Source organism: Homarus americanus, unplaced genomic scaffold (assembly GCF_018991925.1).
Source record: "Homarus americanus isolate GMGI-L3 unplaced genomic scaffold, GMGI_Hamer_2.0 scaffold14467, whole genome shotgun sequence".
In the NCBI taxonomy this organism is placed as follows: domain Eukaryota; kingdom Metazoa; phylum Arthropoda; class Malacostraca; order Decapoda; family Nephropidae; genus Homarus; species Homarus americanus.
In genome coordinates, this window is record NW_024733734.1 from 8,142,727 (window position 1) to 8,155,817 (window position 13,091).

The following is a 13,091-nucleotide window of genomic DNA, read 5'->3' on the forward strand; positions in this document are numbered from 1 at the left end:
GTGAAGAATATATAGGAAAAGAGACGTGACCGATCGCCCAAGCGGCTAACAAGCCGATCAGTGGCGAAGAGGATAAAAGTAAAAGTAAAGTATGAAGTTACTCAAGTCAATTTTTCTTGAACAAGAGTGAATGATAAAACCAATGACCAAATTATAGTGTCAAGAAATGTATGATTGTACTGTAGTCTCATTAGTTTGTTTTGATTAGACGGCATAATAAAACAAAGCTGCTCAAGTGACTCTTGATACATATTAACTACACATCCTTCCTGACATATCCTGCCATACTGTATCAATCTAAATTAATTTACTTGAACCAGTAACAGGGGGGGGGGGGAGATTCAGCTCAGATATGTATTCAATGAAATTATAAAGTTTAAAAAATTTAAATTTTCTTAAATACTCAGTTTCAAAATGAACAATATTAACTCTTAATATTTAAAGAAATTCTGTTTAACTGTATTTTCCAGGCTGCCAAATTCCTTTAAACATGTACAGCAATGTTTGCCTTCTTTAGAGTTACTACAGTATACTGTACGGTAAAGAAGAGCTTTTATCTGTATAATTGTATAAGGATTAATAGCTACCGTGATCCTCCTTACTCGGCAAAAATCATTCCTCAGTAAGTAAACTTTTTTTATTTATTTAAAATCATGATAGACAAAATAAAAAACCTTGATATTTTATTTTTGTTGTTAGAGAAATGGGTGCGACTTAAAGCTGTCAACAAAGAAGTGGGTAAAACTTAAAAGAAAATCTCAGAGAGTTGAATTGAAATCATTTGGTTAGTACTGTACTGTAATCATGTTTATTTGTATTTACCAAATTAAACAAACAAGTTTTTTCTTAAGTGATATATTTCTGTAGTTACTGGAGTTAAAAATTCTACATTGTGTAGCCACAGTTGATGACAACTTTTATCAGCCAAAGACAACACTTGAAATGTTTTGAATCTGACAAGAATTGTATCCCAAAACTGAACTTTGTATGATTATGTCACTTCACATTTGTAGTGTTACTTCATCACTTTATTTGCTTTTTCTCAATTTTAATCCTGTAAGAGGGCATTTGATTACTACTGTACTGGTAACGTGGTGAGAGGATGGAGTGAGCCCTGGAAAGTATATACTGTACTATACTATACAGGCAGTCCCTGACTTAGGACAGGGATATGTTCCTGGACCCTGATCGTAAGTCGATTTGTTTGTAAGTCAGAACAGTGTTAATTCCATAGTTTAGGTTAAGTTAAAGCACAACCCTGCCCATACAAAACAACAATAATATCCTAAACATAACAAATAACGTAAATACTGTAAATAAAGTGATGTTAAACAATAAAGAATGAAAATAATGTATAAAATGGGATTTTAATTGCATATTTTTGCCATGGATATAATGGGATCCCGTTCATAAGTGCAGATGATCGTAAGTCTGATGGTCGTAACTCAGGGACTGCTTGTACAGTATTTCTGCAACATACAGTCCATTACTGTACTATATACCAGTACAGTATTCATATGACCAGCTAGATGTGCCAGTGTACACAAGTCACACCTAATGCTGTACAGTAGATGTATAATATCAACCAAAAGCAGTTTACATGAACAAAATAATAGACTGGTCTGGTAAAATACTTTTGTTCTTTAACAGTTTTTTCAACCTGAGATTTTGTTTAATTAGTACAGCACATTGAATATAAAAATTACACCAATTAGACATGGGAACCTATACAATGCACTGGTACTGTATATTTCTCCTTGGAATTTAAATATTGTACTGTATAGTCCTGTATCATTAACAGGTGCTGCTGACTTGTTTATTATAGCTCAACAATTGCTTTTATTGCTGATTGTTTTTATCATACAATATCATATAACTCGAGTCATAAGAAGTTTGTGATAACTAATGTTCATAACCTAAGGTACTGTACTGTACTGTACTGTACTGTACTGTACTGTAGCTGCAAATTTTTGAGACGACAGGTTTTTGAACTCGGTTGAGACCACACAAGAGGTATTCCACACATCAATGGGACACAGTGAACTGAGTACAAAAAAGGGCATAATGTGCAACAGAAAAATTGCACAACTGCCATTTAATCTTTTGTCTTAACCTTGCTTAAGTTAAACAGGTAATTATTGGCCTATTGTTTAAATAAAAAAATTCTTGTATTTTTTGTTCTTTTTCTCAAGGGATAAAAAAGTACAAACATCATTAAAAGGCAGTAAGTAGACTGACATAATGTAGAGATTTACAATAACTGACAGCATTATTATAATTCATACTGTATAAGTGTTGTTTATAAATCAAAACTTACAACAGTACAGTCAAAAATATTAAAAATGAAATATATTCCTCTAATATATTAAAACTTCAAAGAAGTAATTAAATAATAGGAACTTAATTTGTACATGTATGATAAATATTTTGAATGATTAACTGCTCAAGCTATAAGATAATACAGATACTAACAAATTGCTATACATGGTTGAAAAATTATTTATTTTTTAGTAAAAGTTGCACACAAAACTGTCTTCTGTATTATGTTTGGTACAGCTTGTACACAATATTTGACTTCATGCTGTCGCATGCTGCACCACTCTTCTGGTGTGTTTACACAAACTGCTTTTTACTTAACCCACAAAATATGCTTCCTAACTACAATACAAAAAGCTTTTAAAAATAAAATAAGTATTAAAGAAGCAAGATCATCTGTTTGATCCCTTCTCAATAGGGGCATCATAAGGCAAGTGTCTTGAAAGGCAAGTAATTATCTTTCACGTACATGAGGTAAATGTGAATGGCTAATCTAATGGAATGTAAACTACTACAGAACAGCCAGCAGCCGAGACTCTACCACTCAAGTCCACCAGAGTATGAAGCTGGTAGACATTGCTGGGGTTGTACTGTACTGTCCAATGCTACAAACTTCTACAAATATAATCAGTATTCAGCTCCATAATGATCCACGGTATCCCACTATAATCACTGTACTGTGTAAGTAGATAGATAGCTTAAGTAGAGATACTGGTAGTCATTTTCTTATACTGTAATGTATTATCAAAAACTCTTCAGTGTTGTACAGTACTGCCGGTTATGTTATGTTCAGATGTAGCACATAATGTTGAGTGCTGGTGATAATTTATGGGAACATTCTTATGACTTATTGCTAATGCTCTTCAAAAACAATGCATTATGGAATTCAATATTACATACAATCCCTAGCACACTTCTAACAGCTTTAGCCAATGTGAGCAGCTCCTAAAAGAGGCCAGTAGCTTATATCATAACCCTGGAGTCAAACTAAACATACTGTACTCTACTGTATATGCACAACACAGTAGCCAACAATATATTAGCTACTGGAACACACTGACCCCGATAATTACAAACATTGGTCACCTACTTGGGGATGTCCTCTATGTATTTCTTATGCCCACACAACTGCACCAAAACTTAAAAATGCTTGTTACAGATCCATGGAATGTAGTTTCACTAATATTATTAATTAAGGATTACTGTAATATATGAAGTCCCTTTTATTACTAGGGGAAGAGATAAATGACCTGCAAGATCCATAACACTGTACAGTACTGTATCACCCACTGGTTGTGACTTTATACTTGTTGCAAGCAGCACTTTCTCATCCAATTGAATCAGGATTGATTTATAGACACAAATTCCACTTGATTTAGAATTGTCACAAGGACTGGTGAGGCTCTGGGTAACGGTTAAAACACACGTTGAATCCCTCTGACCATACATGATACAGGATATTTGTATTCCTACTTCCTTAATTCCTGTCAACTTTTATTTACCTAATGGTCACCCAAACTAGAGGTGGTCATGGCAAAGGGAAAAGGCCAGTGGCCTGTGTAAGATCCCTCCATTGTTCTTGATTGAAAATAGTCCTGTCAATTTTACTGAGGGAAAGAGAGGAGAGGACAGGTTACTCATTTCTTCCCTTCACCTCATTTAATGGGATTCCATACCTCCCCTCATTTACAACTTTGAAGTCATCAATGAGTAACTTGTGAGATTATAAACTAGTGAAGAACAGACTGGAGAATATTATGTGTCAACAGAGGGCACCAAAAAGGTATGTACAGAAATAAGGGAACCTAACTTATAGTACAGTACAGTACTGCACTGTACTTCCACACAGTTACAGATCCTCTATAAGGGAGACTCGTGCTTTGGTTTCAACCCGGTAATATAAAGCCTCACTGACCCTTCATAAAATCACTAGGTCAAATGAGACTTGAAACTACAGTATAGTCTAATTCTATGTGACAAAGCTCTGCCTGCAACACAAGGTCATGTATATAAATGCCCTCTGACAGATGCAGACTCTGCCAGAAGGTGGTTTTAGCAGTACTGTATATATGGATCTCAAAGGCATCTCCTTCATATACAACCTGACATTTTTTTTTAAAGAAAAAAAACACCATCACATCAGAAAATTATCAATTCACAATACAGTGACTAATATATAATATAAAATACAAAGTATGCACAAATTTTATTTGCTGTTTTGTGATTCAATAAACACATTATGTACTAACTTGCGGGATTGCAGGTGTTGCTAACTTCTTGTTTTTGTTTTTTCTTCATATTTCTTTATGATGAGAGGAAGCCAAGCTTCTACTTGTGATACAGAAAACATTATCAGAGGAATTAACTGTGTACGTATGACTAGTGTCACAAGTAATATGGTACCCTAAGGGTGGGTACTGTACCAGGACCCAATATCCATTAAAACTAGTTAAATCTTGGTTATGGCACCAACTGTTTTAAAACTAATTGATAATAGCTGTCTTTAATATATAAATCATAGCTTTAAAACTAGAGATAGTATACTGTACTGTACTGTACTGTATTGATACATGATACACTAAGCGAGAGAAAACAGCAAGCGCTCTGTGGAAACATGGAAAGTTCTTTCCTGAGCAAAATTACTTAAAATTTCTCTGACTACAGTACAGTATTGTACTGTACTGTACTGTACCACTATCAAGTCAGACTGCACTGTACATTCTTCACTTTTCCAGCTCCCACATGTTACATATTAACTCATTCAATTTACAATAAAACTCAACAATCATTTATCCTTGACAGTAATCACATATTACATCTACAGCACAACATTTATCTAACCACCATTAACCTCAAGAATGACTCCGTCCAATAAGGGAAACAACTTACAAATAAATAATAGCAGCAATACAGTATTTACCTTATACATAATCTTGATATGAGCCATACACTATTTTTGTATATTTTGAAAACTATACTGTACTGTACCTGTTCTCACACTTCATTTTAATTAATCTTATATATATATATATATATATATATATATATATATATATATATATATATATATATATATATATATATATATATATATATATATATATATATATATATATATATATATATATACTGTATATAAATATTTTTTTTGGGGGGGGGAGGGATTTTTATATAGCAATGACATGGAGGTGGAACAGCTCACTTGTTCTCAGCTAGAAGGGCCGGTCATAATCTTGAATATTTAATGATCACTAATTAAACATTACAGTATTGTACTGAGAATGGAAGTGTCAAAGCTCCTCCCCAGGACCAGAGGTCTTTACTCTTTCTCTTTATGGAGATGACCACAGTCAGGTGGAACTGTAAATAACTGACAAATGTACTTATTCTCTCACACTGCTCATCAACTTGATGAAAACTTCACAGTACTGTACAGAACTGTGCTCAGCTCACTCATGTGATAACAAAATCCACTTATGTTTGGATCCACCACATTTGTTTTTCTATTTCTTAAGTGACCATCATCATACAGTACAGTATTGATATTTTGCTTTCATGTATATTTTTCCCTTGATAAGATCTTTATGTTGAATTTCATTCTTTTAAGCGACCTCACACTCTCCAGGAACATTGTTCTCCTTGTGAACTTTAAGATAGACAAACAAACACTTATGTCCTAAATTGTGAAACAAGTTATGGCCAAGGTGTATTCATTAACGTTTGCTGTAATATCCAATAATTTAATTTAAATCATCAATCTCAATAGAGTATGTGTTGCATGAACCAAAATTTATGATTCTCGTTTTGAAAAAACTTGACAGCTGAAGACGTGCAACATGTTAACATATACGACTAGGACAATCACAAAAGTAAATCAGCTTTTTCTCAAGCATGAAAAATTATTGGCATTTTTATGAAAGTAGATAGACAAAATGGCAACTAATAAGTCTTGTGAATGAACCCGCTACAATAAGACTACTGTACAGTATGTTGTGACTAACCACCAGCTCATCTACAAATGATTGGGTTTTTTGGCACTTAAGTTTCTTATATGTTATATATGTGACAGATATTCCTGACTAGCATCTTATCATAAATTTGCACTCTGGAGCTGATCAGCAGTTTTTAATACAGTGAAACCTCAATATAACGGACTTCTCTCCCCATATACAGGAATCTGTTAGATGGAAGTTTCACATCTAACGGACCCTCAATATAATGAACTTTCCTCTCCATATTGTCCATTAAAAAGAGGTTTCACTGAACAGAAAATACAGAATGAAGTACCTGTATCTTTCTTGTTTTAATTAATCTCAAACCAAATAATGAAAAAAAAAAAAAATACCCCAGTAAACATTATTTTGACGGATACGAACGGGAATTTTTTTTTTTCAAGCACCATTGTTGCGTGTGTCAGCCAGAGTCTGACACGAACAACAACTGCTACAACTAAGCAATGCTTCCTGTGATCAAAGCACAAGATACATATAAAGTATCTGTCCCTTGTGGATATCCTTACAAATTATTCTAAATAAACTAAGATTTTAAATGTCTGGCAAAAATCCCTTAACACAATGATAAAGTATTACAACATTAAGTAGAAATAGTGGAATACATGTAGTGTAGTGTAGTGTACTAACTGTGTTATAAGGCAGCCATTAGATGATGAAAATATTGTAGTGCTGACAAATTATAAAACTTGTAACTGTAAATAAAGTTCCATAAATTGTGATAATAATGTTTCATGAGTCTGTGTCATACAGTACTCTGTTACATATAAAACTGATGACTGTATTGGTCTATTTCTCGTACAGTAACCACTCGGAGAGAGCAAGTGGCTAACGGGCTGATCAGTGGCGAACAAGGTAAAGTAAAGTAAATATTACCCTGTAACTATTAACAATTAACAGTAAAATGGAAATAATTTATATATAGCACAGTGTACAGTATTATATTCATAATTAGGGTTGATATGAATTCTCACTACAAAAGACTTGATTTTTTCAAATAAATTTGCTTGTCTATGAACTAATAATTCATAAATATTCAGAGGAAAAGCAAAAAGAAAAAGAAAAGGGATTTACAATATGAACCTTTTTTTCATTACTGCAGCCAACTATGCACAGTACTGTACTGTATGTCACATTGTTGAAGCAGAAACTTAATCCTAGAATCCCTTCAAATAATAGTTTGCCATTCATAATTTTTGTGACCAAAATGCTCACCAAATCACATTTTCTAATTTTATCTTAATGGAAGGTAAATATTGAAGTCTAACAATAACAGTAATTGTTTGGTGATGGTTACCATAAGTCAGATGTTTCTGAGCCTTAAGCTCAATAAATGTTAGAATTAAGACAATTTTATTGAGTTTTCTTGAGATGAACATATTATCCCTCTAAGACTCACCTCAACTGTTATTAAAGGACAATTCCTCCCTCACCATGTTGCCACTAAAGGTGACCATATCCCCTACTGAGCCACAGTAATGTCTAACAGACCATAACTCTGCTCAACAACAACCCAAAATGCTGATAATTAAACATGAATGAGATTTTTTTCTGTAATACCTGTACTGTAATACTGTACTGTACTGTAGTACTGTATTGTACTGTACCAACATATCAGGTCTGGTTCAGATCTATTGCTATTTGAGTTTTTGTTTTGTCAACTGCCATACAGACAGACAGATGGATGGATGGATGGACGCAGACACACATGTAGTGTGTGCATCGCTCTGTCCTCTTCTTGGAGCAGCAGGGGGACAACTCCTGTAGTAGTGGCAGGGTGCTGTATGCTTTGTTCATATCATTATTAAATCATGACAGCACAGCAGTGGAAGAGGAACATAAATATCACACAAGTGAAAGTAAATACAGAAGCTCTCACACACACACACACACACACTGTGTGGAAATCCATGTTTATCGTGAATCAATTATTTTATAAATAATGAAAATCACAGATGTAATAAAATTCCCAAATAAGACAGTTTCTTAGCCCTGTCCAGTCTTCACTAATGTCATGTCTTTAAACATAAAAACACTTCATATTGTACATTACATTATATACTGCACTGTATTACAACAAATACTTTACAGTACCAGTGTTTCCATGTTGAAGGTTTTTATACTTACCTACAGTACAGTATTCTCTAATATCTCACAGTCATCCCCTCATACAGTGTTGATGGACGGTTGTTGCTCCTCACAACTGTTGGAGGAGTACAAAATATGTGTTCTCACACAACAACCATTATCTGCAACATTATAATTGGTTGCATTTCTTTATAACTATGTGTCAGATTTGAGGGCAGTGGAGGTACTTACTTACTTTATACAAAGAGAAGAAGTAATTTGAAGAAATAAAAATGTATTACATTACAAAAAAGAGATGAGGTACCTGTACAGGACTTACATTATGATGTACAGTATTTAGTGCTAATTAAGCCTCTGGTTGAAACTGATCACTGGATCAATAATAAGCTCAATAACTTCTTTGAAATGATGACAATGAGATAAGAAGAAGTGTGCAGTTGTAGTTAGCAAGAGATACCTGCAGGTATTCTGACATGATGATGAGCTTGGCTGAAAGTGACTGGACAGGAAGGTAAGTTCCTTTATAACCTATAAATTTATGGCTTTGATTTGGTTGAGTGCTTGGGAGAGTGTGTTGAGGGTGCTTCGGGCACAAGTTAGTTGATAAGCAGCGTAGCATTCCACACTTCCCTGCATCTCCATCACACGCTGACGCTGAAAGTGCTTGATCTGGAAATTACAAATACAAGTTACAAGAAAGACTCGCAGGAACCAGAGTACTGTATATATTCTCCAGTCAAATTATCCCTCATGCATCACTAATTAAGAACAGACTGTGTCACCATCAAACTGAAGTTATAACCTGTATGTAAGTTAGTGAGGAAGAAAAATGCAATCTTATATCAAAGCCAACTACATTCCACCCCAAAACATGTTAACAGTGTTGCTAGCTGTTTCTTAGAGGATCCTTCCTGGTACAGTACAGGGGCACTGGTAACAGTCTGCCCAACACCAAGCAGTTATATACTGTACAAGAACCAACCCATCACTGTATTCCAGTTGCAGATGACTAAAACACTAAGGGAGGGTGTTCATGCTGCCCACCTCTGGCGTCTGCTAATAATAATAAAAATTCAGGGTCAATCCTTCATTTTAACTACCATATATACTGTATGCCCTAATGCTAGATGGTTAGTATATACAAAAGCCAACTATACAATGAGGAGGATAGGAAGATGGTGTAGAAGGTCCACTGACTTGGCAGACAAGCATCCTCTGGAGAGTTAACTTTGTTTTGTCATTTACTGTATTAGGTTCAGGAGGTTTTATTTGTCATCTAGATATCCGTACACCTCTCAAATGTGATTCTGGAACCTTTGGGAAAGAAGGTCCATAATTCCTTGAAAACTAATAAAGATTGGGCAACACAGTTTGTGTTAGGAATTTATATACAGTATACGTTTACAGTACTGTAATGTACTTTTTTTTTCCAAACCCTTTTAAGAGCTAGTAAAATACAGTTTATCTGTAGAGATGTATCAGATGAAACTGTCAGCCTACACTGTCTTAATAAACTAACTGCTGTCCCTTGTCCTGCTCACCTCATGACGGGCAGCATCGCTACACTCCTCAAAAGCTGACTCTGCTTCCATCTTCGCCTTTTCAGCCTGCAACAACCAAAACTAAATTAGCAAGTCAATCAAATAAGCACTTACAAAAAACACCAAATTATATATTAATAAGCCATAACAAACATCATAATATAGCACATACAACAAACGTAAAACATACACAACAATCACCAAATTAATATGGCATTTACATCATCTTCATCATGGTGGGTTAGCCATGACTACCTGATAACATGGTGTTCCACTTACCATCAGGTAAATTTGATGCAAGTTTTATGTCTGGATGTCCTTCCTGTCACCAACCTACTCTTACAGCTGCCTCTCCACTTGACTAATAAGAAAGGGTTGCTACTCCTTAAAGGTAATCAAAGATCACCCACCTACCGAGATCAATCAGTCATTTAAAACAAAGAGCTTCATCAATCTTGTTGCAGAGAGAAGCTTTCATCTTCTGTCTTTTCTCCAGACATCTTTTTCCTCTTCCTCGTTCTATATTCTGTGTGGATTTCATATTCGTCTGCTTCTTGTTGTAGACAAGCTGCCTGACATCTTCCACTTATCCATATCGATTGTCCCACAATATACTGTATGGTCGAGCTTGAGATTTACCGGAGATATCTAAGGATTATGGCTAACTGCAGTACTGTATACTCAGATGTACAAAAGGTCAGGTATCTCCTGTAATCATGGGTCGCCATCTTAACTCTTGGCCAATCATAAATTGGTAAAAATGTTACTAACAAAGATATGTTTTACCTTCTTGTTCATTAGCATTTGTCTTGGTCGCTCAACTCCAAACATCAGCTGGATCACTGTGGACATTATGTACTGACAGAGAGTTACAGTAACATTGACAGGTTAACCCACTGAGACAGAGTAAGACAGACTCAATGACAGAGAGGAGTAAGTGAGGGAAGCAGAGGTGAGAGTAACTGTACCATGAGACGCCAGATGGTGTGTGGTCCTTCTACCTCGCCCCCCCACACCTCCTCACTTATAAAGCGTTGTATTATTATAATATCCGCCACTAATGAGGTTTATTGCTCCCACAGATACCACGTTATGTGGGTACTGGATTCAGCCAAGCCATGAGTCTCTTCGTTTCTGTATGACAACTTTACTTTCTACATATAGTATAATGTTTTCCAGTAATTGCAGCATAATTTTTTTGTAATCCACGGTGAAGGTCACTTTTTAAAACTGTAACATCTGTTCTTGCTGATGTATTGGTCAAAAAGTCAACGTGAATGTGACTTTTAGTAAGTGGAGAGCGGGTCACCTGGCTCCAGTGTAGTCTAGATATTATTGTTGTACATAAATATAAGTAATGAAAGAAAATCCTAACAAACTCTTACAATGTAGGTTGTGTCTTGCCAGCAACATACTCCCTCTCGTACTACAGTCATCTACATCAGTCACTGCACCCTGTCAGATCTCTACATAACACCAGTATATTCTACACTACCTCATCTCCCTCCCTCCCCCTGTGCTCCACTACACACAGCCTCACACCAAACCTACCCTCTATTATTTACACACGTTCTTCTAAGTTACTTCTTTACATTAACAACATCAACCACCAGTAGCTAAATATATAATAAACAGTCCAGACCTCAGTAATGTTAATCAGATATGACTCGTGACAGCTGGAGTGTACACCTGAGACTGGGAGCCATAAATTACAGGTACATTATATTACTGCACCTGTCATGTCTTGTGAACCTTGACTCAGTGTAACAGCTGATGCTTTGTGTTTAAGATCAACCACCTTTTGTTTGTTACGTCTACCCTGTTGTACCCTATACCTTAGGACTATGCTCTTCTGTACCTTGCTCCCTGTACCCTGCTCTTCTGTAGCCTAATCCTTGTATCCTACTCCCTGTACCTTGCTCCCTGTACCCTGCTCTTCTGTACCCTGCTCCTTGTATCCTACTCCCTGTACCATGCTACTCCTGCACCTGTTGTATTATCCTACTGCACCCCTGCCCTGTACCTCCTGCTCCCTGTACCTTGCTCCCTGTATCCTGCTCCCTGTATCCTGCCCCCTGTACTCTGCTCCCTAAGGTGGTACAGTAGACAGTGTGTGGTGTGGGGAGGTCGGAGGCTTGTCCCTGACGGGGCGCCGAGCTGCCATGATAAGTTTGACTCAGAGGGAGAGATCGTCGTGGTGTGGCGCTCTTCCTCCTTCTCCTCCTCCTCTCTTCTTCCTTCTCTCCTCTCTCTTTTTCTCTCTGTCTCCTCCTCCCTTTCTCTCACAATCTCTGTTGCTTGTAATGGGTGCTCTCTCTTCCTCCTCTCTTTCTTTCCTCACTGTGTCTCCGAAACTCTCATCCCCACCTACCCAGCACCCACCAGTCTCTAATTGGTCTTCTCACTAGTAATTCTAACCTCAAGTATCACGTCTGTAACAATTTACTGTGTACGAGAATCGGGTTGATGAAACAAATTATCATTGTTATTATTATTAGTAGTAGTAGTATTATTGTTGTTAAGATTGTTATTATTATTATTATTATTATTATTATTATTATTATTATTATTATTATTATTATTATTGTTGTTGTTGTTGTTGTTGTTGTTGTTGTTGTTGTCATTGTTATTTTTTTATTATTATTATCATTGTTATTATTATTATTATTTTTGTTGGTATTGTTATTTTTGTTGTCGCTATTGTTATTATTGTTGTTATTATTATAATAATTATTGTGGTGGTTGTTGTTGTTGAAGAGGATGTTTGTCCGTCATGTTATCATTAAATGTTTTCATGCGGTGATGTTTTTGATGGCTAGCGAGCGACACTGTTACGAGCGTTAACGAGGTAACCTACCCTCACGCTGGCTGTTACCTGCACAACCTGGGTAATTAGTGAGGTAAGCTTACGGTCTCTCGTGTTCCCTGGAGAAGGATCAGACTGACGCCGTTGTGTGAACAAGAACGTTTATTTTCTTTTTTCAAGGTGCCACTGTCAGGGTGATCCTAGACACACAGCTTCACTACCACCACCACAGCTAGCACCACCATATATATATATATATATATATATATATATATATATATATATATATATATATATATATATATATATATATATATATATATATATATA

General features: G+C 35.7%; 1 protein-coding gene and 1 long non-coding RNA gene across 3 annotated transcripts in view; both read right to left on the reverse strand.

Moving 5' to 3' along the window:
- Positions 1-361: 361 nt before the first annotated feature.
- Positions 362-5,332, reverse strand: LOC121869988. The gene is made up of 2 exons (XR_006089621.1): positions 4,861-5,332; positions 362-1,960 (listed from the first exon to the last, which is right to left on the reverse strand). It is a non-coding gene; the product is annotated as an uncharacterized LOC121869988 (long non-coding RNA).
- A 124-nt stretch (positions 5,333-5,456) lies between these two features.
- LOC121869989 (sorting nexin-32-like) overlaps positions 5,457-13,091 on the reverse strand; it is a 52,813-nt gene continuing 45,178 nt past the window's right edge. For both annotated transcript variants that reach the window (XM_042371659.1, XM_042371658.1), the window contains exons 9-10: positions 9,956-10,021; positions 5,457-9,083 (exon numbers count right to left, since the gene is read on the reverse strand). In XM_042371659.1, the coding sequence (XP_042227593.1) occupies positions 8,943-9,083; positions 9,956-10,021 (207 nt within the window). In that variant the 3' untranslated portion in view covers positions 5,457-8,942. The remainder of the gene's footprint in view (positions 9,084-9,955; positions 10,022-13,091) is intronic.